This window comes from Panthera leo, chromosome C1 (assembly GCF_018350215.1).
Source record: "Panthera leo isolate Ple1 chromosome C1, P.leo_Ple1_pat1.1, whole genome shotgun sequence".
NCBI classification, from domain to species: domain Eukaryota; kingdom Metazoa; phylum Chordata; class Mammalia; order Carnivora; family Felidae; genus Panthera; species Panthera leo.
In genome coordinates, this window is record NC_056686.1 from 105,400,992 (window position 1) to 105,426,846 (window position 25,855).

At 49.6% G+C, this 25,855-nt stretch overlaps 2 protein-coding genes and 2 long non-coding RNA genes across 11 annotated transcripts in view; 2 read left to right on the forward strand and 2 right to left on the reverse strand.

Annotated features, from left to right (window-relative positions):
* Window positions 1-5,959, reverse strand: RFX5 (regulatory factor X5). 5 transcript variants are annotated; one of them, XM_042953970.1, is made up of 11 exons: window positions 5,787-5,959; window positions 4,779-4,907; window positions 4,515-4,548; window positions 3,999-4,081; window positions 3,622-3,741; window positions 3,296-3,415; window positions 3,071-3,152; window positions 2,611-2,812; window positions 2,270-2,370; window positions 2,020-2,124; window positions 1,214-1,351 (listed from the first exon to the last, which is right to left on the reverse strand). In XM_042953970.1, exons 1-11 carry the CDS (start codon window positions 5,918-5,920, stop codon window positions 1,304-1,306), a joined length of 1,158 nt encoding a protein of 385 aa, XP_042809904.1. In that variant the 5' UTR covers window positions 5,921-5,959; the 3' UTR covers window positions 1,214-1,303. The 5 variants fall into 5 exon arrangements, with proteins under 5 accessions (XP_042809900.1, XP_042809901.1, XP_042809903.1 ...); XM_042953966.1 differs by having other exon boundaries at window positions 1-2,124; window positions 5,787-5,957; XM_042953967.1 differs by having other exon boundaries at window positions 1-2,124; window positions 5,727-5,803.
* Window positions 2,088-3,338, forward strand: LOC122228712. 2 transcript variants are annotated; one of them, XR_006206716.1, is made up of 4 exons: window positions 2,088-2,389; window positions 2,539-2,744; window positions 2,864-2,958; window positions 3,258-3,338. It is a non-coding gene; the product is annotated as an uncharacterized LOC122228712 (long non-coding RNA). The 2 variants fall into 2 exon arrangements; XR_006206715.1 differs by having other exon boundaries at window positions 2,088-2,744.
* Window positions 5,707-25,176, forward strand: LOC122228711. 2 transcript variants are annotated; one of them, XR_006206713.1, is made up of 3 exons: window positions 5,707-5,764; window positions 6,677-6,756; window positions 24,526-25,176. It is a non-coding gene; the product is annotated as an uncharacterized LOC122228711 (long non-coding RNA). The 2 variants fall into 2 exon arrangements; XR_006206714.1 differs by lacking the exon at window positions 5,707-5,764 and adding an exon at window positions 5,970-6,293.
* The window catches only part of SELENBP1 (selenium binding protein 1), an 18,535-nt gene continuing 8,110 nt past the window's right edge, over window positions 15,431-25,855 (reverse strand). The window contains exons 1-12 of one of the 2 annotated variants that reach the window (XM_042953972.1): window positions 23,155-23,247; window positions 20,711-20,767; window positions 20,415-20,527; window positions 19,972-20,157; window positions 19,195-19,315; window positions 17,865-18,047; window positions 17,409-17,587; window positions 16,906-16,984; window positions 16,690-16,811; window positions 16,330-16,422; window positions 16,040-16,158; window positions 15,431-15,833 (exon numbers count right to left, since the gene is read on the reverse strand). In XM_042953972.1, coding sequence (XP_042809906.1) covers window positions 15,671-15,833; window positions 16,040-16,158; window positions 16,330-16,422; window positions 16,690-16,811; window positions 16,906-16,984; window positions 17,409-17,587; window positions 17,865-18,047; window positions 19,195-19,315; window positions 19,972-20,157; window positions 20,415-20,527; window positions 20,711-20,767; window positions 23,155-23,158 — 1,419 coding nt within the window. In that variant the 5' untranslated portion in view covers window positions 23,159-23,247 and the 3' untranslated portion in view covers window positions 15,431-15,670. Of the gene's footprint in view, window positions 15,834-16,039; window positions 16,159-16,329; window positions 16,423-16,689; window positions 16,812-16,905; window positions 16,985-17,408; window positions 17,588-17,864; window positions 18,048-19,194; window positions 19,316-19,971; window positions 20,158-20,414; window positions 20,528-20,710; window positions 20,768-23,154; window positions 23,248-25,855 lie in introns of those variants that run through there. The other variant, XM_042953971.1, reaches the window with a different exon arrangement.

Here is a 25,855-nt window from a genome sequence, read left to right on the forward strand (position 1 = left end):
CCTGGTGGATACAGAATGGATTTAATAAAATGGCTAAGAAGTTCATCTTTCACTCCACTTGGTGAAAGCTGGCAGTAGGGTCGGGAAAGCAGAATGAGTAGGGAAGCAGAATGAGGAAAAAACGAACATTCAGAAACAGGAAAGGGAAGGATCTCCATCTCTGAAATGTAGGAAGTATCATCTAAATGAGACCAGAGAGAGTCCTTAAAGGAGAGGGACTTCCCTCTCATTCCTTCTGAGCCTACCAGAGGAAAGAGGCTATTATTATAGCTGCAGTAAGGAAAATGCAAGACAGGGAGGGGAAAAAGGAAACAGGTGTAGCCGATCCCAACCTAGCAAACTAAAACCACATGTACTTTATAGTGTGGCCCGCGTCAGCTGCCTCCCCAGAAACTGCCCATTTGGAGACCTTTGTGATTCTAGGGAGGCTGATCCCAGGCTTTCCCCATGTAGAATGAACAAATTAGCATGTACCATCCTTCTGGCCACAGTGATTGGTTAGGGGTGGGCATGTGACCCAGGATGGCTTAATCAGAGTCAATCTTGATGCTTCTGCTATGATTCCTGGCACAAAGATGTTCCCTTTTCAGGTTGGATATAAATGAGAAAACGTGTAATCCCAGGAATGCTGGCAGCCATGAGGTGGCCCAGGTTTAAAACGATCCTATAGAAGGCAGCAGCAGGGGGGGAGATCAGGTATTTAGAAACGGATTGAGCCACTGCATCAGCTCTCCCTGGAGCCAGTACTACCTCTGGACTTCACAGTTACGTGAGCCAGGAAGTCTTAATTTTTAAGCCAGTTTGTAAGGTTTTCTTTGATTTAAAACCGAAAGATTCCTAGCCTATACATTCATCATACTTACTCCATCCCTATCCTCCCACAGGATAGCAGAGATCCAGGTAAGACAGTCACTACATTTATCAAGGACTCTAAAGCCAAAGGTATTGAGCTGGAAACATCAGAGGCAGGAGCCAGACACTGTGTAAGACAAGGGGGCCTCAGCGGTCTCTACAGGAGAATGAACTGCCTTAGGAAAAGAAGAGCCAAACGAGAAGCAAGTGCAGAGAAGGGCCTCTACTAGGCAGGTAGAGTTAATGTGAATATAAACACTTTTCTCCACGTACCTATCAAGGGGGTGTTGCTTGGGGGTCTTTCCCTTCATGGGATAAGGAATTCTGAAGCATGTGCCCTTTTAAGTCTTTATTACCCTGTGCTGCGGTGTCTACCTCTCCCTTTGGAAGAGCCTCCTTTTGGCTTCTACTGCCCTTGATGACACTCACTTTTGAGGTGACCAGAGGAATTTTATCTTCTGCTTCTTTGGCATGCCGGGAACTGGGACCCCTTCCTCCTCTGGAAACAACACCATCTTCCTGATCCCGGGCAAGCACCATCCCCTTCTCAGCCCCTCCCACTGGCCCTGGCCTCCCTGACCCTCTGGCAGAGTTGCTCTCCCCTGCAGAGGCCCATGTCTCCCGTGGTAACCTGCAGGGCTGGGCAGAGTCCACGGCAGCTGCTGACTTGTCAGGGGTAGAGTTCCTTTCCCTACTTCCACCTGATTTTTTTCGAGGGCGCCCCCGTTTTCTTTTGGCATCACTTCCTGTATCCTCTATATCCTGCTTTGCTGCTTTAGCTGGTGGATCCTGCCCAATGGCCTCACTCACAGGTACTTCCGCTGTCCTCTTGACACCTTTGTCATGGGGTCCTGGGTCACCACCTATGCCTACCTCCCTGTTCTCTGTGCCTCGTGGCTGAGCGAGCACCCCAGGTAGGGCTTGCCCAGGCCCAGGCCCAGGCCCAGGCCCAGGCCCGGGTCCAGGCAAAGCAGGAACAGCTGGTAAGATCATGTTAATGATGGGCACAGCTGCCTGGGGTCCCCCAGCCCTACTGGGCAGAGCCACTTTCAGAGGGCCTGAAGAAAGCTTGGGGGCCAGGATGGGGGGAGAGACTTGGAGTGGTGGAATAAGTGAGCGAGGGGCCCGGGGAAGGAGCAGAGGCAGCCGGGCCACCAGGGCATTAACCTGTGGGTTATTGGCTGCTGGGGCTGGGCTCTCCACTACACTCTTCTTCCGCTCTCCACGTGCAGGAGGGCCAGCCCCAGCCCGGGATTCCGGCTCCTTAGGTGGCTAAAAGGTAAAGAGAGGACACGGTTAAGTGGGAAGACTGGACACTGGAGTCAACACAGGCATAGAAGGGTGAGAAAATATGGGGAAAGGGATACCAAAAGCCCCCAGCCCAGGGCAGCAAGGTCAGGGGCATCAACTTCCTTACCTGGGCTGGTCTCTCCGGTTTCTTATGGGCTCCACCCTCTAGGCTCTCGACACCATTCTTGGATTTAGAGGACCGCTCCCGAGGGGCATGTTCATCGTCGTCTGTGGAGGTGCAGGAAAGGTAGTAAGGCAAGGGCGAGGAGGAAACAATGGACAAGTGAGGCAACTCTGACTGATGGAGAAGGAGGAGGAAGGCGGTCTAAGGCATGACCTAATGTCCTATAAGGGCCACTAGAAATAGAAAGCAAATGCAAGGTGTCTCTACCCTAGCAGGTGGGAGGGCCTATGAAGTTGAAAGTGGCAGAGAGTTTCTCAGGACTTGAGAGATGATGGTCCACCCACCAGCAAGCCCCACTGCCTTGAGTACGTGGGCAGGGGCAGACCGGGCAGAGATGAGGTGCTGCTGCAGGAGGAAGCGGGCGACCTCAACGATGGAACTGAAGGACCGTTTCAGGATTCGTTCTGCCCAGTCACAGGTCAGAGCGCAGGCTGCCTCAACCAGTTCGTCCCGGGGTGCTGGGGTTACTTCTGGGCCCATTTCTGGCTGTGGTGGGGAAGGACATGCCCAATCACACTCCACCTTGGCCCCTCTCAGACACCAGTGTCAACCACAGCAAGACCAGACTGCAGATGGGAGTAACTCGCCCCAGGAACCCACAAATTCTCTTCACCGTCTGCCTGAGCCATCGGGTAGGTAAAGGGAATATCCTGTACACCCAGAAGCTACGTGCAGAATGACCTAGGCTGTGTCACCCTCTACTTCGGAGAGAAGAATGCAATCGGAGGGTTGTTTGTTACTTACACTCTCAGAGCCCTTCAGGTCAAGTCCAGGTAAGGGTGGCATAGACACCAAGGTCTTCCTTCGTATGCCACTGTAGCAATATCTGAGACAAGTTAAAGAGCAGCCAACAACGGGGATCTCCAAGCCCCGTGGGAAGGTTAGGCTGTTTCTACTCCTGGCCCTCCACACCCTAAGTTTTCCTCCCCAGGTCCGTCCTCCAGCCCCAACCTCTCCACTCAAGGATATTTGGACTGGCCTCGGCCACCAAGCCTTCGGGCCTTGATGTCAGGGAAGATCTCTCTGATGATTTTGCCAAAGTTGGCGGTGCTGAGTGGGCGACAACAGGCAAGGCTCTCACAGTACTTCCTGAGTAAGTGGGGGGAGGGGGCAAAGAGGGAAGATACTTAGACACCAGTGAGTATCGAATCATGGGTAAATTCGGAGGGTCCCTGGCATCAAGTATGGGAAACCCCTTAACAAGTCAGTGGGGCTCTATCAAGGCAGGGAGCTCTCCAGGGGTGAGGGAGTAGTCCCAGCCCACCAACCCACACCCCGGCCCCCCATTCACCCACCGATAGGCATCATAAACACTTTGCTTTGGCAAACAGGTGTCAGTATGCTCTTCTAGATGGTTGCGGATCCATCTATAGGCATACATGTACTCCTCATTGCTAAGTGTACTTGGCTCTGAGCTGCAAGAGAAGTAAAAGGGACACACCTTACTAAGATCCTAATAGTTGCTGTGGTTCTCAACAGACTACCACTTCAGCAGTGCTGGACCAAATCACTCGGCCCAGAATCCACCTTTTCCAGGTAAACCAGGACAGCACAGGTCCTTTCCTTCTCTATCAAGCGGTTATGAGTATTCCTAGTCACCCAGCCCCATCTCAGTGAGCCTTCCTTTAAGAACCAGAACCTCTGACGCCTTCAACTGTAGCACCAAACCTACCTTTTGTCTCCAGTACTGGGTCCTGAGGGGAGCTGAAGGTAGAGATACAGCTTGTCGTTGTCTGAGAATTTCTGTACATCTTGCTGAGGTTGGGAGGAACAGAGGCAGGGGAAAAAAAATAAGGCCAAGAAGGACCCAAGGTAGGATCTTCTGATCCTTCCTCCCAAATTGGGCTGCCTTAGAGACTGTCAGAGTGAAAAAGGACCTTAGAAATGATCTGGCGCCGGGTTCTCACTCTATCTGAGAGGCACCTAGGTGAGCTACCATGGTGAGAGGGGAGTGGAGGGGATCGGCTTTGATTTTATTCCTACTGAGTGTCTATACCACAGGTCACAGAGAGATGAACTAAGATGCTCAAGGTCAAACTGGCAGCAAGTTGCAAAGCCAATTATCTTCTGACGGGGAAGACAACACCGCTTGTCCCACAGAAACCTTTCATTTAGGCATACCCTCTTCCTCCTCCTCCCCCCTGCACCAACTCCATCTCTCTACTGCCCTCTTCCCAAAAACACTTACCAGGATCCCCTCGACTTTGTTCTGCACGGCCTTGCTGTGGAGGAGAGGAGAAAGCTGGAGGTCACACACAAGATTTTCCCTGGTGTCTTACTGTTAGGGAGAGGAAGAGGGCTGAGAGGACTGGCAGGTGCTCAGCAACGGCTACCATGATGGAGAATCTCCCAGTGCTCACAGGCACTTGCTCAGGGAGAGGCAGTTCATCTACAGAGGAAGTGAAGTGCTACGGTTCTGGAGCAAGACTTGGAGGTGGTGAGGAGTACTTACGAAATGGTACCTCGGAGCCTCTGAAGAAGGGTGGTGGGTTCTCCCGCCTCAGCACTACCTGAGGGGGCCCGTCCCCCAGTCTTGGGGCTCTTAGCGTCGGGTTCATCTTCTGCCATCCTGGCATGAGGGCTAGAGTTGAGAGGAGACACGACGGGAAGATTCAACCTCCCTTCCCCTGGAGCCACCCGCCACTCCCCAGGCGCTCCTCGTCTCCCTACCCAGAAACACAGAGAAACAGAAAGCCTCTGAATGTCCTCAGTGGTCTTTTTTTCTCACCACTTGCCTTCTCCCCAAATTAGAAATGATCCCATTACTTCTCCAGGCCCATATACACCCAAAGAAATCTCTGCCACCTCCATTCTATCTGCCCCCCCCCCCCCCCCCCCCCCCCCGCTTCCTGCAGTCTCCTGAGTGTGGAAAACTGTACAGGAAGAGATAGGCGGGTTGGGAATCCACGTTAGAAATGTCCATTTCTGCCTCTGGCCCCGTCCCGCCCTCACCCCCTTAAAAAACCAAAAACAAGAACCACCACAAAACAAAGTTCTCCGATTCTCCTCACGCCTGAATTTTCCTGGGAGGTCAGAAAGGATACGAACATACTCTGCCCTTGCAGGCTTGGAAAAAACTGGGCCCAAGTTCTCATTACTTAATCTCGCCACGGCTTCCCCCGCGGCTCCCCCTCCCCACGTCGCCGGTCCCTACGTCATCTCCCTCAACCTCCCATCCTGAGGCGCACCCCCACCTCCCTCCCTTCCCCCTGCATTCAATTCCGCGTTGCTGCAAGGTGGGAGGCTTTAGAGGGGCGAACTCCTGGGCTGGGCGTAGGAAACCCGGTTGGGGGAACGGGGTCCCGGATTCGGGGCACGTGCACATGGGCGAAGGAGCTGTTGAAAATACGGTCACAATCTTTTTCTGCTCTCCTCCCAACTCATACTGCCCCCTCCCTACCTTTGAACAGTCGCCTTCCAACACAAGCAACAATAAAGGTAAGGGAGAAAGAGAAACTACCTCGTAGCCACCTTCACTCCAGCCCAGCCCCACGGTCCTGGCCCAGCGGGCTCGTGCGTTGCTTTATTTTCTTTTTTCTGAGTGGCTGGAGCAGTCCCGATCTGCCTAGAGACTCGCGCGGCCTGTTCTCTCATTGGTCGTTGCGGCCACCCGGAGACAGAAGGCGCCGGGCTCGCACCGGCGGCAGCTAAAGTCTGCCTGGTAACAGATTCTGATTGGTCAATAGGGGAGGGAAAATCCAAAGTTGGTCTTATTTGAGTGAAGAGGGGGAAGTCCGGGTTAGGTTTCGGTTAAAACTGGGGTCGGTTGGGACTGTCGGTCCCGAGAGGTTCTTCTCTTAAAGGGACCGCAGGACGAAAGGCCGGGCGCTGGGCACCCTTTGGAGCTTTCTTTTCCTTTGCCCTCGTCTTCAGGGTTTCAGTTTTGCCTTCGGTTGTCAGAGCAACTGGAAGAAAAGAATCAGTGGCTGATAAAATAACTGGAAAATTATGGGTGGTAGTGATGGAGGTTCGCTGAAAGTTCACACCATCTCCTTTTGATGAAAAATAAGTTGAACACCCCACCCTCCGACCCCCGCCCTCAACACAGCCTACAGGCATTCACAGCAAATCTGCAAACACGGGCTCACGTTGCTCTCTGATGGAGGCCTCAAAGTCTCAGCAGCTGTACCACATTAAGTTAAAATGCCAAGCGTTTCTTGGTTTCCCGTGGGTATTTTATTTACTTCCAAAGAGTTGCTAATGTATTAGCATACCCGTAGTTCACTCGGTGAACACTGGAATTTTGACTGACACCCCCAGGGGGTGCTGGATGCCCACATGAACTCTTGAAGAGAACATTGTGCTGAATAGGTCATGGGTTCTTAACCTTTCAGTTACGGCTTTGTTTAGATCGCGAGTCAAATGAAAGCAGTGGACCCTCTGCTATGAAAAATGCACGTGAGGACTAAGTTTTGCATCTAATTTCAAAGGTAAGGGACTGCAGGTTAACGATTTTTTGAATGGATGTATTTTGTTTGGCACAACAGATACGTTACACCTAAAACTGTATTTGGAGTCCTGACTTCTAATACATTCTCTAGTCTCATCATCAGTGTACTTTTGTAAGGAGGACAGCAATGATGCCTGATCTTGTCACCTTTGCCCTTTTTAGCCTCCATTTATCTACTACTAGCTTCTGTGGGTACTGGGAGAACCCAGGGAATTGCAGAGTTTGGGGGAATAAGGATATAGTGGCAAGACGGTTTTCTAATAACAGCAAAAATGTGTCTGATGTTTACTGTGTGCTAGACACCATACCAAATGCTAAACACCTCATTTAATGCTCCTGGCAGCTCTTTGAGGAAGGTACTTACCGCCTCCGTTTTCCAGGCAAAGAAACTGGGATTTGGAGAAGTGAAGGGACTTGTCCACAGTTACATATGTAGTTAAGTGCTGGAATCAGAATCCAAAGGCAAGCAGTCTGCCTTCAGAGCCCATTCTCTTGAACACTGTCCTAGGCCGTGTAGATACATATTCGTAGATATTCATATACAAATATGGATATAGACTGATGGAAAGGTACCCCCAAACACCACCGTTTGGTATGAAGGGAAATATAGAGCACTTGATTGGAAAAAGAGTTTGGGGTAAATTATGCCAGCTTAGGAATTCGCAGGTGGTGGGGAATAAATGGAAATTTCAGGAAAGAGAGAAAAAGTATCATAGCTCTGTAAAGGAGATTATTTTGACAGCACTGTAGAAGGTGAGGTTGTGTAGGAGGAGAGACTTGAGATGGGGAAAAAAGGGCAGGTATTCATTTATGCCAGGCATTGCGCTAAGGGCTAGGGATATAAAGCTGAATGAGGTATGATGTACCTTGTCCTGAGAAGTAACAATAAAAATTATCTGGTAAGCATCACCACAGTAATAGCAAGAATTTATATAGAGTTTAATATGTGCCGAGGATTCCTCTAATGGCCTCCCGGATGTTGCCACTTTATCTCATAGCAACTCTAGCCGATAGGTACTGTGATTATCCCTATTTTACAGATGAGAAGACTGAGGCATTGAGAGGTTAATAATTTGCCCAATGTCACACAGTAAGTGAGAGAGCCAAGATCTGAACCTAGGCTATCTGGATTCAGAATTTGCTCTAAACACTATTGTACAATGCCTACTAATATTGGGAGTGAATTTGTTGAACATTAGAAAGCAAACCATAAAAGAAAAGATGGATAAATTTAGATACATTAATATTAAAAACTTAAATTTATTTTTAAAACCACTATGAAAAGTATATAAAATCAAGCCACACGTTGGGAGAAGATACTTTCAAGACATATAACTGACAAAGGATTATTATCTGGAATTTATAAAGGCCTTCTACAAATAAAAAGATAAATAGCCAAATCAAAAAATGGGCAGAGAAGATCAACAGGAATTTCATGAAAGAAGCAGAAATGGTTCATAGACATATGAAAAGTTGTTCACTCTCTATAGTAATCAAGAAATTCCAAATTAAAACCACGATAAGTTGCCATTTCATACCCACTAAATTGGCAACAATTCCAAAGTCTGGCAATGCTGAGAGCTGACACGGCTTTGGGCCTAGAGGCGCCCTCACCCACTGCTGGTGGGGACGTGGTTTGCTGTAATCATTTTGAAAGAGTTTGGAATTACTTGATAATGTCGAATATGGAAATATTTTATAATTCAACAATCCTACTCCTACAAACATGCCTTGAAAACAGAGGCAGTAGGATTTATAGTTTCACTGTTTGCATTAGCAAAACCTGGAACCCCAATGTCCATCAACAGTAGAGTGAAAAGTTGTGGTATATTCATATGATCGTATATTCATACGATAGGGCAGTGGGAATGAATGAGCCACAGCCACGTGCATCTACAAGGACGAATCTTTAGAAACAGTGAAAGAACTATAACACGGAAGAGAACATACAGCACGATGCAATTTGCAAAATTTGATGGCAGGCAAAACTGCATAATATATTGTTTATGGATAAATACATATGTGGTAAAGAGTAAGAGTAATAGAATTATTACCATAAAAGTAAAGATATAAGTTACCTTCAGTAAGCAAGGGAAAAGAGTTTTGGGAATGCTTCTTCAAGAGCCAATCGACAATGTCTTCCATAGGATCTAATTTAATTTGTTTGTTTTCCAAATAGATGGACAGTCTTTTCAAAATATTTATCATTTCCTTCTTCTTCTTCTTTTTTTTAAAGACTTAATTTTTTTAAGCAATCTCTATACCCAGTGTGGGACTCGGGCTCACAACCCAGAGATCAAGAGTTGTGTGCTCCACCAACTGACCCAGCCAGGCGCCCCTCATTTCCTTCTTGTTATAGCTTTCCTTTCATACTCTTATCAGGTGCTAAGTTCCCTTTTTTATGTTTATTTTTATTTTATTTATTTATTTTTATCTTTGAGAGAGAGAGAGAGAGAGAGAGAGAGAGCATGAGCTGGGAAGAGGGGCAGAGGAAGAGAGAGAGAATTTCAAGCAGGCTTCACTGGGATCATGACCTGAGCTAAAATCAAGAGTTGGACACTCAACCAATTGGGTCACCAGGTGCCTGCTAAGTTCCCTTTTATAGTTGGGTCTGTTTCTGGACCTTCTTCTTTTCTATTGACTCTATTTGTCTATTCCTCCACCCATAACACACTGGTTTTTTTCTTTGTTTGTTTTTAAGTAGGCTTCACACCCAGCGTGAAGCCCAACGCAGGGCTTGAGCTCACAACCCTGAGATTAAGACCTGAGCTGAGATCAAGAGTCAGACACTCAACTGACTGAGCCCCCAGGTGCCCCAAATAATACACTGTTTTAATTAATGTAATTATGTAGTATGTTTTGCTATCTGATGCTGAACATTTTCCACTCTAAGTTTCATTAATTAAAATAGTTGTGTCTACATATGGAAGATTGTATTTTCCAAATGCGGCCACAACAGTATTGCTGGTTTCACAGACTATTCCAGGACCTTGCCACTTCCCCATCAAGAGATGGAATCTATTTCCTGTCTCCCTGAATCTGGGAAGGCCTTTGTGACTATCTCAGTGAATGGAATGCAGTGAAAGTGATGCTGTGTGACCTCCAAGTCTAGGTTAGAATAGCTGGTACAGTTTCCTCTTTGCTGTCTCTTGGGACACTCACCCTTGGGACCCAGCCACCATGTTGTGAGGAAGCCAAGCAGCCACATGGAAAGGCCATGTGTAGCTCATAACCCCAGCCAATGTCCTGAGTGACAGCCAGCATCAATCATTGGACATGGAGTGAGTGAGCCACTGGATGATTCTAGCCTCTAGTCTTTAAGCTGCTCCAGCTGACACTGAATGGAGTCCCCATAGAGACCTGTCCAAATTGCAAATTTGTGAGAAAAAGTAGTGTTGCCATTGCTTTAAGTCATTACTTGTTGGGGTGGTTTGTTACCCAGCGATAGATGACTGGAGCACTATGCCTTTATATTTCCTGCTTAGTTCTAGAAACAGCTTAGGAATTTCGTACATAACCCTCATCCCTCTAGGACAACACATTCTGGTAAGTATGCTCCATACCCATTTCATGTTCTTACAAACCCAGGTCCACCCAACCCAAGGTTTTTGTTCAATTTTTTTCCTAAAAATGGGGTATATAGGGACGCCTGGGTGGCTCAGTCGGTTAAGCATCCAGCTTCAGCTCAGGTTGTGATCTCACAGTTCATGAGTTTGAGCCCCACGTCGGACTCTGTGCTGACAGCATGGAGACTGGAGCCCACTTCGAGTTCTTTGTCTCCCTCTGTCTCTGCCCCTGCCCTGCCCCTGCTCTCTCTCTCTCTCTCTCTCTCTCTCAAAAATAAATAAACATTAAAAAACTTTTAATGGGGTTATACTATTCTCTTATATATATAACTCTGCAACTTAATTTGTTTACTTAACATAATGTTGTACATATTTCTCTAAGTCAGGTAGTGTTTAGAGCAGAGAGTTTGCTAGACCTCAAAAATCAGTAAGTCAGGAAAGAGACTCCCAGTAGGGTGCCAGAGAATGGCCAGGAGCAGATATTTAGAACATGCAGCCAGGCAATCAACTTTGGAAGATGCAAGAAGGAGGGTGATCCTCACTAAGATAAATTCAATTACCTGAGGTTGTCCTGAAAGACTTACCCAAATTACAATGGGTAGGAGGTCTAATCCGTCTAAAGGGACCAATGATGAGTGGACACCTTCCAGAACTCTGTCATACTCTTTGACATGGTGGCCTGGGACTACAGCTTTTCTGGGCATATCCTTGAGCTCAGCAAACTCTCTAGAACTTTCCAGATGGTATCATAAACCAACTTGTGGAGCTGACCATGGTGCTAGCAGGAGCCCCTAGATGATACATTGGACTCAAGACATGCTAAGCTCAGTTTTGGCATTCTTGCTCCCTTAGTCTGGTGTAGGGGCATGGGGTGGTATCTTTGTGAGTACAACAGAGAAAGGTCCTGTCAGGATGGGTACAGCAGGGATTAGGGAAGATTTGGGTCATATACTGCTGGTGACTGGGTCATCTGTGACAGGAAGTACAATCTTCTTTTTGGAGTTTCTGTTTTAGTGATATAGGATCAGAAGTACAGTTCTAGGATCAGGATACAGGTGAATTTTTAAAAAGTTTTTATTATGAAAAATTTTCAAACATACAAAAGAAGAAGGAAGTATATAATCCCCTGCATACCTATACCTATCACCCTACTTTAAGAATTTTAACAAGAGGGGTGCTTGGGTGGCTCAGTTGGTTAAGCATTCGACTTTGGCTCAGGTCATGATCTCATGGTTTGTGAGCTTGAGCCCTGTGTGAGCCTGGAGTCTGCTTTGGATTCCGTGTCTCCCTCTCTCTCTGCCTCTCTCCCACTTGTGCTCTCTCTCAAAAATAAATAAATGTTAGAAAAAAATTTAAAAAAAGAATTATTAACAACATCTGGTCAATCTTGTTTTATCTGTACCTCCTCCACTCTCCAACGTACCTGCTCCTGGTCATTTTAATAGAGGTGCTCATTATATCAGTACATCTGTAAGTAACTTAGTATTCATGTAAATACTTCAGTATAACTAAAAAAATAAGGACTTTTTTTAAACATAGTCCCAATGCCATTATCATGCCTAAAAAAATTAAACATAAGTTATTATCATTGAACAGCCAGTGTCCAAATTTTTCTAATTTTCTCAAAAATGTATTTCCTGTTATGTTCAAATCAGTATCAACAAGATCCAAATGTTGCATTTAGTTTTGGTTGATGTGTTTCTTAAATCTTTCTAAACTATACCCTCCCTCTTTCAACTTATTCATTGAGGAAACAAGTCATTTGCTTTGTAGAATTTCCCACATTCTTCATTTTTACAATTGCATCTTTGTAATGTTTTTAAGCTTTTGAAACTTGTTCTTCTGTCTCCTATATTTCCTGTAAATCGACTGTGAGATCTAGAGACTTGTTCAGATTCATTTTGATGTTTTGGCAAGAATACTTCATAAGTAGCACATAATGCCTGGTCATTACTCTTTTTGTGGTGCAGATTGATTAGTGAGTTCTGGTTTTGCCGGTCAGCTCTATCCATTATAAAATTTCATTTTGGTGTTTCACTTAATGGTTTTAGCAGCTACTGGTGACCACTGGTTAGGCTCATTTGTCACTAGAAGTTACAAATTGGTGTTATCCAAATTCTATCATTCCTTTTTAATGTACTAGCTGAAATTCCTTAAAGATCTTTTCCTCATCAACTATTTGGTTGTCCTAAGGTGGATTCCTGAGGAAAAGCAAGATAAATACTTGATTCTTTCTCTTTGTTCTCCAGTTTTCAGAATAACAAGATGGTTTTCTAGTATCTTTCAAACATGACCAATTAGAGTTTTCCTATGTGTGTTTTCATGAACTTCTGGATTTTAACATAGTGTATTTCAATCTATTTCAATTATTGTTCTCTTTGAAACTCTAATTGTCCCATCTTTGGCCAGTGGAAGCTCCTTCATGTTGACTTCTGTGTTATTTTTTCTTTTGAGATAATTGTAGATTGACTTATAATTGCAAGAAATAATACAGGTAGAGAGAGAGAGAGAGAGATCTCATGTACCCTTTCTTCACCCAGTTTCCCTGATGAGGCACTTTGCATAACCATAGTGCCATATCATAACCAGGAAACTGACTGACATTGATACAACTCACCAAATTTCCTCAGGTTTCACCAGTTTTACATACACTCACTCGTATGTACGTATATGCATATTTAGTTCTCTGAGATTTTATCACATTGTAGATTTGTGTAACCATCACAACAGTCAAGATACACAACAGTTCCATCACTAAAAGAATCCTCTGTGCTACTCTTTGATAGCCATCCCCCCCCCCCCCCCGACACACACCCAGTCCCATCCCTAACCCCTGGAAACCACTAATCTTTTCTCCAGTTCTATACTTTTGTTATTTCATGAATGTTATATAAATTGAATCATAATATCTATAACCTTTTGAGATTGTTTTTTTTTTTTTTTACTCAGTATAATTCTCTTGAGATCCATCCAGACTGTTGCGTGTACTAATAGTTCATTCCTTTTTTATTGCTGAGTATTATAGTCCATGGCATGGATATAGCAGTTTAACCATTAATCCACTGAAAGACATTTGGATGGTTTCCAGTTTTTGGCTGTCACGAGTAAAGCTGCTATGAACAACTGTGTGCAGATTTTTGTGTGAACATACATTTTCAGTTTTCTGGGATATATGCCCAAAAGTTCAATTTTGTTGTTGTTGTTGTTGTTGTTTTGCTTCAGACTGAGAATTATTTTGTCTTTTACGGTGACTTTGCTTCCTTCTTCCTCAACGTGGCCTTTTCTCTCCCTCTAGTTGTACAGTTTGTTCTCTCAGTCCTCAGGTCGATTTCTTGGTTATTCAGAATGATTTGACAGTTATGTAGCCGTGTTCAAGGAATGAAGCAAGCCTAGGGTCTTCCTACTATACCCCCATCTTAGCTCCCCCCACTCATGTTTGGTCTTTTTTTTTTTTTTTAAGTTTATTGATTTATTTATTTTTAATTTCTTTTTTAAATGTTTATTTATCTTTGACAGAGAGCGAGAGACAGAGCATGAGTGGGGGAGGGGCAGAGAGAGAGGGAGACACAGGATCCAAAGCAGGCTCCAGGCTCTGAGCTGTCAGCACAGAGCCCGACGCAGGGCTTGAACTCACAGACCGGAAGATCATGACCTGAGCCAAAGTCGGCTGCTCAACCGACTGAACCACCCAGGCGCCCTTTTTTAAGTTTATTTATTTGTTTTTTGAGACAGAAAAAGAGAGACAGTGCCAACTGGGGAGGGTCAGAGAGAGAGGGAGAGAGAATCCCAAGCAGGTTCCGTGCCACCCAGGTGCCCCATGTTTGATCTTTATAAGGAATTGACAAAGTATTTTCCAGAGTAGCTGTACAGTTTTACACTTCCACCAGCAATGTCTGAATGATTCAGTTTTTCCCCATCCTGGCCAACATTTTTGTATTGTCACTATTTTCTATTTTAGCCATCATGATAGGTGTGTAGTGATATCACATGGCTTTAATTTGTATTTCCCTGATGTCTGGTAATGTTGATTATCTTTTCATGTGCTTTCTTGCCATCTTTATATCCTCTTTGGTGAAATGTCTGTTCACGTCTTTTGTCCATTTTCAAACTGGAATTTGGGTTTTTTTTTAACTGTTGAATTTTGAGAGCTTTGTGTTCTAGATACAAGTCTTTGGTCAGATGTGTCCCATGTCCTTTAGATATAACCCCTGTAGTCTTCATAGATTCTGGCATGGTAAGTGTTTGAGGCTCATTTTGTTGAATGGAATTTTAAGCCTTTAGAAGTATTAGAAATTTTCTTAATGTTTATTTATTTATTTTGAGAGAGAGAGAGCAGGGGAAGAGCAGAGAGAGAGAGAGGGAGAGAGAAAATCCCAAGCAGGCTCCGCAGTCAGCACAGAGCCCGACGTGGGCCTCAAACTCACAAACTATGAGATCATGACCTGAGCTGAACTCAAGAGTCAGACGCTTAACTGACTGAGTCACCCAGGTGCCCAAGACCTTTAGAAATATTTAAATATGATGTAGAACGATATGATCCTTTTTCTTTCTGAAGCAGTTTGGTCATTGAAAAGGACAGGGGAGAAACTTAGGAGAGAAACGTCTAGTAAGACACACTAGATCCCAAGGCCCCCATAAGTCACGCATCACACATGCCTCCTTACTTTCATTTGTTCAGTAAAGCATTCTTTGTGCTAAGGCACAAGCCAGGTGCTGGGAATAAGCAGGTAGTTTCAATGTAATGTGACATATGTTCATGCTGAGGTTAAGTGCAGGAGGCCCCATCCTGGAGAGGGGGCCTAAAAGCCTCCAGGCTGTGGAGGATGGATTGAAAAAAATAGTGAAGTTTAGGAACACCAGTAGACACTCTGTCCCCTCAGGTCTCCTTGTGACAACCACCTCCAAAGTCTTCACATTCTGTCTGGCCATAGAAGTGAGATTTGGGCACCTTCAGTATCATGTTGTAATCCCTGGTGTGAACTAGTCAGTCCCCCGGAGTCCTCGTCAGGACTTTCCCATACAAGATACAAAGGATCGGCAGAAGCGGGGTCACAGACTGTGCCCCCAAAGACAAGGTGATCTAAGAAATAGGTTCAGTAGTTTATTTCTTGGTAAAGCAATTTCCAAGAGTTTGTGTAAAAACAGCCAGTGAGCAACATGCAACAGGTGGTCAGTAAATGAAGACACCACTCAATACGTCCCAATAGCCTCTGTTTGGCTTTGGTGGGACTACCTGCCAAGGCTTGGGGGCCGAGAGGGAGCAGCGTGAAGCCAGGTGTCTGAGGAAGTGAGGGCTCAGATGTGGGATGGGGCTACCTGGGGTGGACTTCAGACCCAAATGTCAGAGCTGCAGTCACCCCCGGGGTAGCGGAGCTCATGGGCCAAGGCCGGGCCTAGGGGCTCCTTCCCAAAGTCCACCAGGAAGTTGGGGTTCAACTTCAGGCCTCCCTTTACTGTGTCTACATCGATCTGCAGCATCACAGAGCCTTCCCTGGTGGAAAGAGGGAGGGGGTAAGAAAGAGGTCAAGGGTGGCCATCCCTTTCCCCCAAGAGTTTGTGATGCAGGGGTGGGTCCTAAGAAAGGAGCAGGGCCTGTATGGCGGAGGCGGGTGGGGTGCCCAAGGAGTCTTCAGGAAACCAGACTCTTCTGGGAAAGGAGGACTTGGGGAGGGGAGCCCAGGGCTGTCTACTTCTCACCTGATGAGATCAGGGTAAAACTGCTTGTCCCAGGCACTGTACAGAGATGTGGTGACGTACAGACGTTTTCCGTCTAGGCTCAGCTGGATCATCTGAGGGCCTCCGGGTACCCGTTTCCCCTTGGGAAAATCAGGGGTCAGGGCCCGTGATAACACGCGGGTCCTGGGAGAGGGATCATGGAGCATGCCCCCACCCCATACTTCTCCAGCATGGATATGAGGGTACCCATGAGCTGGAGTGGAGGGTGGGGGTGTGCAGGTGAGGGGTGGACGTTAGGGGTAGATCCTCACCTTGACCACCAGGGGCTCTGGCTGGGATTTTAGCTCCTGGTCCTCCAGCACTTGCACGGGCCCTCCCTTAACAATGCTGCCCCCAAGGAAGAGCTGGGTGGGGGGATATGGAACAGAAAGGAGGACGGTGGTGGGAGGTGAGGACATCGCAGGAAGAGCAGGGTGCCTCAGTCAGCATGCCCACACTCCCTCACTTGTGGCCACGACTGCCCACAGTCCTGGCCTGTGCCACCCCTCAGTCTGCATTTTTGCTATTCCTGAACCTCCTTGATCATCCCCCAGCCACTTCCTACCGTCCACCTCATCCCCAGCCTTCTTCTTCCTCCCCCTTCTCTCTCCCCCATCGTGTTAGCACCCTACCTGTCCCGTGAGGCGGGGCCTCTGAGGGTCAGAGATGTCATACTGCCGCAGGTCCCCATGCAGCCAGTTGCTGAAGTAGAGGAAGCGGTCATCCAGAGACAGCAGGATGTCGGTGATCAGGCCTGGGGCAGGGGTGCCATTCAGAGGCTGTAAGGACTTTTGTTCCCCGGGGCCAGGAATCAGCCTTCTGACTCCCAACGTCCCCTGGACACTCACCGGGCATTTCAGGCAGCATCCAGCCCTTCACTTTCTTGGGGGGCACCTGGATGACCTTCTCCACTGACCAAGTACCTCCCTGCGTCAGGAGGTGGACGGTGGGGTTAGGCAGAGAGGTGAGCCTGTTAGATTGGGGACTTGGGGTTGCATCTGGGTCTCCCCAGCGCCTGCTGTCTGCAGTGAGACAGCAGATGGAGGGCCCTCTTGCCACTTGGGTCTAACTCCTGTGCAAGACCCTTAAGGTAGGGATGATGTCTCCTTCACCACTACATTCCTAGCACTTAGCACAGTGCCTAACATAGAAGCCCACAGACGGTTTTTGAATGAATGAGTAGGAATTTAGGATTCAAGGGAGAAGAGAGATAGGACAAGTGGCCTTGGTTTTTGTTCCTGGAGAAATAGGGCTAGCGGAGTCAGGCAGAGGGGCTTGGGTCAGCCCTAGAGAGAGGGGTGCCTCATGGCTACGGATGGCTGGGAGGACAGGGCCAGAGGACACGAGGCACCTGATTCTTGTAGAAGCGCTGGATGGTGGAGCTGAGGGCACAGCCCACGAAGCCCTGGGCCGCGTCTGGGTTGTGCAGGAAGCGGACCTCCAGGGGGATGAGCCCGTCCTGCAGGGGCAGGGTCTGCACGATCTCATGGCGCTGCCAGTCCCACACATGTAAATGGCTTCCATACAGCCCTGAGGAAGGGATGGGGCCAGAGGATGGGCTCAGGATCAGGGCAGGGCAGCATGAGTGAAGGCTGGGGCACAACCCAGGGCATAAGGTTGAAAAACTGGTTGGAGGGATAAGAAGGATGCTTGAGCAAGCTGGAGTACTCATCGAGTCCTATACCATCAATCACCCCAAGAGTCGGGTTCACAGGAGAGAAGTAGGAGACCTGAAGAGGGGTTTTCAAGCAGAAAGTAGGGGTGTGTGTGCCCAGGCTCCTACTGGCCTATGGGGGACAAGTCTCACCTGCCTCTACATCAGCGGGGTTGAAGCCATCTCGAAAGACATTGGGAGCCGCCCATTCACTGCTGATCATGACATTGTGTCGAGGCTGGTACCAGAAGTCATAGCCCATGGGTGCAGCGCCCCCAGGCCGTTCCCATGTTCCCTTCACCTCGAATGTCTCTCCATCCAGCAGCACGAAACCCCCTGAACAGTGAAGGAAGTAAAGTGGCAGGTAGCAACAGTGGAGATGCCAGCCTTATCCAGCCCTTGCCCCCAGGCATGTCCAAGGGGCTGCAAGTCCATTTCATGGTGCCCCTTCCTCCCCCTGGATTTGCTAGGTCCTTCAATTCAGGTGCCCAAAGGGTTCCATCCAGGGGACCAGGTGGGAGGGGACTCATTCTGGTGCCCCTACCTCCCATCAACTTCATCCCGGTCCTAGACCACAGGGGACATTTCTGTCCCCTTGAGCCAAGAGTCTGGGACTCAGAAGGCTGTGGCTCTCTTGCCCAGCCTCTCTCTCAGTGTGGACTCCCTTCCAGAGGCTAGGCTCCATTCTGCTCACTAAGTTGTATTTTTTTAGAGCAGACAAATTGCATATACTCGTTATTCACTGTGAATGCCTAACATGTCCTCCCTTGCTTAGTGTGTTATGACGCCTTGATAGTCCTTTGCAAATACAACTAGATGTCAACTCCTCAGTGGTATTAAACCTAGGAGGGTCACATTCCTCCTACCTCTGAGAAGGAACTGGTGTCCCACTCCAAGCCCTCAAATGGAATAGGTAAGGTTCAGAGAGAAACAGCTCAGTGTGGTGATTAGGTCATAGATTCTGGAACCACTCTGCTGGGTTTGAGTTCTGCCTCTACAGCTTATTAGCTGTATGACTTTGGTTAAGTTATTTACCCAGCCTGTGCCCTGGCTTTCTCATCTGGAAAACAGAGATGCTAGGCACACCTACCTCATAGGTTGTACCTGGCGCACAGGAGACATTGTGTAAGTATTAGCTAAGACAGCACCATAAATGAGAGTGCCGATGTGAAGATTAAGGACCCCACGGACTGTGAGACTTGCCCATGAATTCGTAAAGGCTGATATTAAATGTCTGTGTTTTCCGGGGTCATGTCATAGTCCCCCAGAACATAGTGCACTGTTCTGACTGAAATTTCTAAGTGAATTTGTCATTCAAGTTTCATCTTTATAGAAATCATTGAAACGACTAAAGTTCCTTGACTATAGTTTAAATTTTGGGTAAGACCCAGCCCTCTGGTTCTCCCTGGAAGGTCATTCAATCCCTCTGCCTCAGCTCGGGAGCTGTTCTCCCCACAGATGTGCCTACAGTACCAACAGGTACCTTTGCCATTGCCTTTGGGGTCTCCCAGGGAGCTGACCATCACCTCCCCACTAGCCAGGCAGTGGCTGGTATGGACGTAGCCCAGGTCACACTTGGCATGGATGTCTTCAGCCTCAATGACCTGGATATGGGTAAGGAATGGCATCAGAATGTTATAGGGCTGGGGGGACCCACCTGTGACTCCCCCATCCCCCCACTCCTATCTGCTGACACCATCATATTTTTTCCTTCAAGACATGAACACAATTTTCCCAGGGGGAATATGGCAGAGATTCAGTCTGGTAGCTTCTGCAGAGCAGCAAGGGAGAGTCTGAGAGATTAACTCCGCAGGCAGAAAACACTGACTTCTCTCCCATCGTCTGTCTTGAAGGCACTACGACCCTTGAGACCAGAAGCTCCTCCCCTGCTGGGCCATCACCAGCATCAAGGCACAAAGATGGCACTCAACCATGTGTTGGGAGGGGTGGTTAGAGGCTCCTGCCTGAGGGAAGTCCTTGGCTCATAATTGGCTGGGGGAAAAAAGGGCTCCTTCCCTCTCTCAGAGTCAAAACAAAAAGCTCCTCCCAACCCCTCTAGTGCCCACCCCCATGATTCTATATGGTGACCACCCGCAGGCCTTGGTAACCCTCCTCTGAAGTCCCGCCCCCGCCCCCTGCTGCTGAGCCCTGACACTGTGCAAGAGCTGAAGGCAGCTGGCTGGGGGGTGGCCTGTGGCCTGGAGGGTGCCCAGAGTGGCATGTCCATTAGGTCCTTGAGCAACAAAGGCAGGGAACATGCCTTGTGTAGCTTCGGGGCACGGGGCTCGGAGCCCACATCCACCACATAGATGCGGGAGGACATGAGACAGGGCAGCATCAGTTTGGTGCGGGACTTGGTGCTGTCCCCGAAGCAGCTGCTGCAGGTGTTCCATCCTGAGTGATGCAGTTCATCCTTCAGGTTGGGCATGGGCAGCCGGTGGATGACCTAGGATGGGAGAGGGGGCAAGGGGTGGTGCTCACCCAGACCATGCCACTGGGATCCCTGGACCCACTTGGGCTGGGCAGCACAGCACAGGCTGGTGTTCATCGTTGTCCTGTACCTTGGGGGTGCCCTTGTGCAGTGAACAGACTGTACAACCGTACCCAAGGAGGGTGAAGAAGGATGCAGCTGGGGAAGGGCATTGCCGGGGCCAGGGCTAGAGAGGGGACTCAGGGTACTCCAGTGCCCAAGCTGCACCTCACCTGGCAATAGTGGGGAGACTTGGGGTCAACGTCCACGGTGGCCAAATAATCCGGGGCCTCAATGCCTGTGTTTCGGTAAATACAGGGCAGGTAGATAATCTCTTCCCTGGGTCCTAAAGAGTAGAAAGCAGTTAGTGGGGATGGCAGGGTAGAGAGGAATGATGGGCACGGAGCTGGGCATGCCCGAGGCTGAGGCCTCAGGTCTCCTGCCCTCACCGGCAGTGGGATCAGTAGAGGATGATGGCTTTGCACAATTCCCTTCTGGGGGCACAGGCTGGCAGATGCTGCACACTTACCTTTCATGGCCTCCAGAGGGGTAGGGTAGCCCGGTCCACACTTCTCACACTTTGTAGCTGTGAAAACAATGAGGCAGGTTGGCTCTGTCACTCCCTGCAGGGTCAAGGCTCCTTCCCTACCTGTGGCAACACATATCCCACCACGTGCTAGCCCAGGTCCTGTCCCGACTCCGGCCCTGTCACTACCACCATCCTCCCCGGCCCTCAGAGCCCTGATGCATGTGTGCATGTGGCAGGAAGAGCCTTCATAGGTATGACCTGAAGGTGGACAGACACTCAAGCAGGACCCAGGAGAGGGGCAGGAGAGGCTGTGTGGTACAATGGCTATGACATTGACTTGCGTCCCAGTCCCGGCTGCTCACTGGGACTTGCTCCAAGCCATGGGAGCTTTGGGGCGAGTTACTTAACCTCCCCAGCCTCAACATCCACACCATCTGTAAAAAGAAAGTAATAAGAATACCATGACTGGCTTTTATTAGAAGGAAACAAGAAGGTGCAGTGAGTGAAGTATGCAGCTCGTGCTTGCCTGACAGGAGCCCATCAAAGCCTGGCTGTTCCTCAGCAAGTGAGGGTGGTGCCTGTTCACCTCCCTTCCCAGAAAGCTGTCTCTGCCAGGGTCTGGGACACTTCCTGCCTTTCTCCCCTCTGGGTCCTGACCCAGGCTGCTGTCCAAAGCCTGGGTTACTTCTCCGAAGGTCTGGTAAGGATCGGAGGCTGGTTTGGGGCCACAGAGCTGTTACCACCTGGATGTGCAGAGACTAGTTTCTACCCCCGGGTGTCACCCACTTCCTGCATCTGTAACGCTAGGTGTTTGGTCCTGCTCTGGAGGGCTCAGAGGCCCACCTACCAGAGCTATAGGGTGTGGCCCTCCTTGTCCCTGAAGTCTGGCAAGAGAAGCCACATGGATCTACAGGACCAACATCAGTCTCTGAGAAGGAGGGCTGCCAGGACCAGGTGTCAGGCATCAGGGTTTGGAGCCTGACCAGGAGGCAGAGGGAGGACTAGCACAAAGGGAGCTGTAGGAGGAAAGAAATCCCGGAGTGGAGATCACAGGATGGGGCGTTGCCTCCTTGCTGCAGCCCATGGCCAGTCTGGCCACTGCCCTGACAGCTGGGGGGCCACAAGTAGGGAGGCAGGAGTAGCCAGAGTTGAGCCTCCATGGTACCTGGAGGCCCTCAGTCGGGCCTCAGCCGGGAAGCCAGGTCCCCTACTCATGGCAGCCAAGTGACTTAGGAGGCCCAGGTGGCAGCAACAGCATTGTTGAGTGCGGAAACCTGGTTTCAAGCTCCAGGTCTGATGTCTGTTCTCTCATGTTCTCTCCCCTGCTTTGGCTAAAAGCGGGTAATAATATCTTACCTTCTTTTCTAGGTGCCCATGAAGGTCAAATAAGCCAATGTATTCAGAAGTACTTTAAAGGAGAAGTGTTGTATAAATATGGGAAGGACTGTGCCAGAAGCTGGGGACAGAAATCCCAGGCAGTGGTTGCTGCTCATAGGGCTGGGTGGGTGTGGCAGGGTGAGAGGTCCAGTCCAAAGGAATTAAGGGGACTTGTGCCAGGGCTTGGCACAGGAGGGGAGGGAGAGGGGAGGGAGGTTGCCCAACACAGAACAGAAGGAGATTCAAAACTCCCAAGACCTCAAGACAGAGACACAAAACCCGCAAAGCTGAACGGAGAGAGAGAAATAAAGGTGTGAGGGAGGTGTGAGGCTGTCTTCCTGTCCCTGCCCCCACCACCTCCCAGCAGTTCTTAGAATCAGTCAGGCCCATGCACCCACCAGGCCCCCAGGAGCATCAGTGTTCTTTCTGGGAAACAATGCCCTGTCTTAAGCATCTTTAGCAAGATCTCTGAACATCTGTGGGTTTAGGATGAACACAGGGTAGCTCACTGGAGCTTCTAGGAGCCTGAGAGTGAGGAACAGGAGGGCTTGGGGACTGGGGGGTGGGTTGAGGGGTGGGAGGCACTGGAATAGGCGCCCAGCGGCAGAGTGTGGGCTCCGCTTTCCATCCCAGAGTGATCAGGTTCCGGGTGGCTAGAGAGCCATCTGTCCCCAAAGGCCTGGGCTCCCTACTTCCTGGAGTAAGAAGCTGGCCCAGGGCTGAAATCAGGACTGTCATTCACCTATGGTGATAGGCTGGGGACAAAAGGTTCTGCCACTGTATTCCCGCCCCACCAGATATTCCCAGCTGCAGAAAGGCGCCCGGGCTGCAGCTGAGAAGCCAGGTGGGGGTCCAGGGCCACCCATCTCCGCAGCCCCTCCACCCTCCTCTTCTGGCACCCTCTAGAAACTTTGGCTGAGCTGGGAGATTCAGGGGTGGGGGTGGGGTGGCGCCGGTGGAGCAGAGTCCAGCGCCTGCCCCCCCACCCAGCTCTCCCGACCTAACTTTTCTGCCACTTCCAGTGGCAGGGTGGGCGGCACTTGGTTGTCAGAAAGCCCCCTCCTTACCCATGCTGCTTGCTGGTATGCTTTGATCCTGACTGGCCTGTCAGGAGGGAGCAGAAACAGAGGCCGGGCTGGTGTCCGAGGCACGCTGTGCCCGGGAAGGGGCAAAGGGAAGGAATTTATACAACCAATTGGGGGGCGGGGCGGGGCAGGGGGAGGGCCCCGGCTACAGCCCAGGGTGAACCACCAAGGGCAGCTGGCCAGGACGTTCTCAAATGGCCTGGGAGGCTGCTGTTTGAGTTGCAGGGTGTGTGTGTATCTGTGTGTGCGCGTGCGCGTGTGCTAGGAGCCTGTGCATTTGCAGATATGCACTGTGCCTGTGTGTGTATCTCTTGTGGGTGCCTGGGAATACTTTGTGGGTCTGTGTATGTGCACAGTCCTGTATGCCTGTGTGTGTGTGTGTGTGTGTGTGTGTGTGTGTGTGTGTGTCTTTGTGTGTGCATACGTGCCTGTGTGAGTGTTCCTGTGTGTCTGGACTTGTGCATGTCTGTGTGTACTTAAGTGAGCTTGTGCCTGCCGGAGTGTTGCTTGTGTGGGCCTATGCATATGTGTCTGTGCGCGTGAGTGTGTGTTTGCGCGAGTATATGAGCGCACATGTTCCTGTGTCAGTGCTTACCTCTGTACTTGGGTCTGTTTCCACGCAGGGCTGTGGGCCCATCTGCTCCTATTCACAGCCAGGGTCAGCTCTCTCCTAAGATTGCCCTCTGATTCCAGACGTCCAGGCTCCAAAAGGCACAGTCCTACCCACCCCCAAACTGCCCACCCTGTCCTCCTGCCATGGCCGCCCTGACAGGAACCGGGGTTAACTAGGACCCATGTCCAGGTTTCACTTTCTCCTGACTTGTGTATTCCTGTTGAGCTTTGAAGTGGAAGGAAAATTGGCAGCACTCATTATCACGCTCATTACCCTCATAAATCCCGGCAGGTGGAAGTGTAGTGCCCCCCCCATCTCTGGGCTGGGTACCTCATACAGCTCCCTAGGTGGGTAGCAGGGCCCCAGAGCAGTCCAGCATGATGTCACTGTCCCTAACTGGCCTGTGACAAGTCAGAAGACTCTCAGGGTTCCATTCATCCAGGAAGGAAGGAGTCCCCCAGCTGGAGGATTCAATGCCACCAGGGCTGCCTAGCCTGCTAGTACAGGGTCCCAGGGACATGCCACACAGCTGCCAAGCAAATGACAGGTGCTTGCTGAAGAACCAAGGCAAGGTTGAGGCCTGATCTGTTAACTCTCTCTGGGGCTGCCCCAATCCAGAGAGGCCCAGGTTCAAAGGGCTGGGCAAGGGAACCCACCCCACTTGTTTTTCATCGTGAAGTCAAGGGGCCCTCTTTCCTGAAACCTGGCTGCCTGACAGGGGTAACATTTGCTTCTTCTAGGAACCTGCTGACTCGGCGTCTATAGAAGCCACTTTCATCTTGGATGAAAGCTATGGGGTGAAGTTTTTATTGGATAGTGAAAGGGACGAAGTTTGGTCTCGAGACTGCTGGTGGAAAGATCCATGGTGTTTCCAAACCGGAGTGAAAGGAAGAACAAAGCTGGGCTGCAGTATGACAGATGACGGGCATCTGTCCTCCTGGTTCCTGTGGGTAAGGGAGCACCCAGAGGGAGATGCTCTGTGGCTGCCCTTACCCCCTTCTCCTCACTATCACTCAACTCCCCTGGCTCTTTCCTACATCTGGGTCCTCACCATCACGCCATCAGCCAGGCATGTGCTGCAGTCAGCCCTGTGGGTGCAGCTGTCCCCCAGGGGGTGGCCCAGGGGGCTGCTTCTTCGCCTGGGCTGGCCTCCCCATCTGCTGGCTGTCTCTCCTCACCCTGCCTCCAGCCTGCGCCTCTGGCCTCCTCCTCCTCCTCCTAGGACCCCATCTCATACCTCCTCTACTTTCCTGCTTTGGGGCTTGAAGTAGCCTTACAACCAAGATCTGAAAGAGAAAGAAAGCCCATCCTCACCCCCTTGTCAAAAGTTCTGGGGCACCTGGGGGGCTCAGTCGGTTAAGCGTCTGACTTCGGCTCAGGTCACGATCTTGCAGTTCGTGGGACCGAGCCCCGCGTTGGGCCCTCTGCTCTCAGTGCTGAGCCCACCTCAGATCCTCTGTCTCCCTCTCTCTCTCTGCGCCTCCCCCTTTTGCGTATGTGCTCTCAAAGTAAATAAGTAAACGTTAAAAAAAAAAGGTTCTTGAATCATCACCCCCAAAGAAACTGTGATTTTGCTTATTCTAGACAAGAACCGCAAAGCACCGTTCTGTCACAGACTGTAGGTTCTTTCATGCTCTGAACCCTGACCTGGTGTTCTCTGTGGCTCCTGAATGGCACCCCTAGCCCCTACCTACTGCTTCCTCCACAGCCTGCAAGGTGGTTGGGAAAATTCGTTCAAATCAGGGCTACAGGTGGAAGCAGCCCAGGGAGAGGGCTCAGGCTGGTCGTAGAAGGGTCCATGGCCCATGGCGTCTTTGCTTCCATGATGGGCCACCCCACTCAGCCTCACTGTGGCTCAGGCATCCCTAATGTTGCTTCTCAGGAACTTATGCATTCTCTCCTCTCTCTGATCTGCCCTTCCATAGCCAACCAGAGTCCAACTGGAGCTGGCTGACTCCCAGATTGATATGAAGGCATATGAGGAGGGCCTCGAGCTTCCTGCCCTGGGCAGTCCCAGGGAGGGTGAGACCCCAGCCCAGGTCTGCTAATCCCAGGAGGCCATATGCCTGA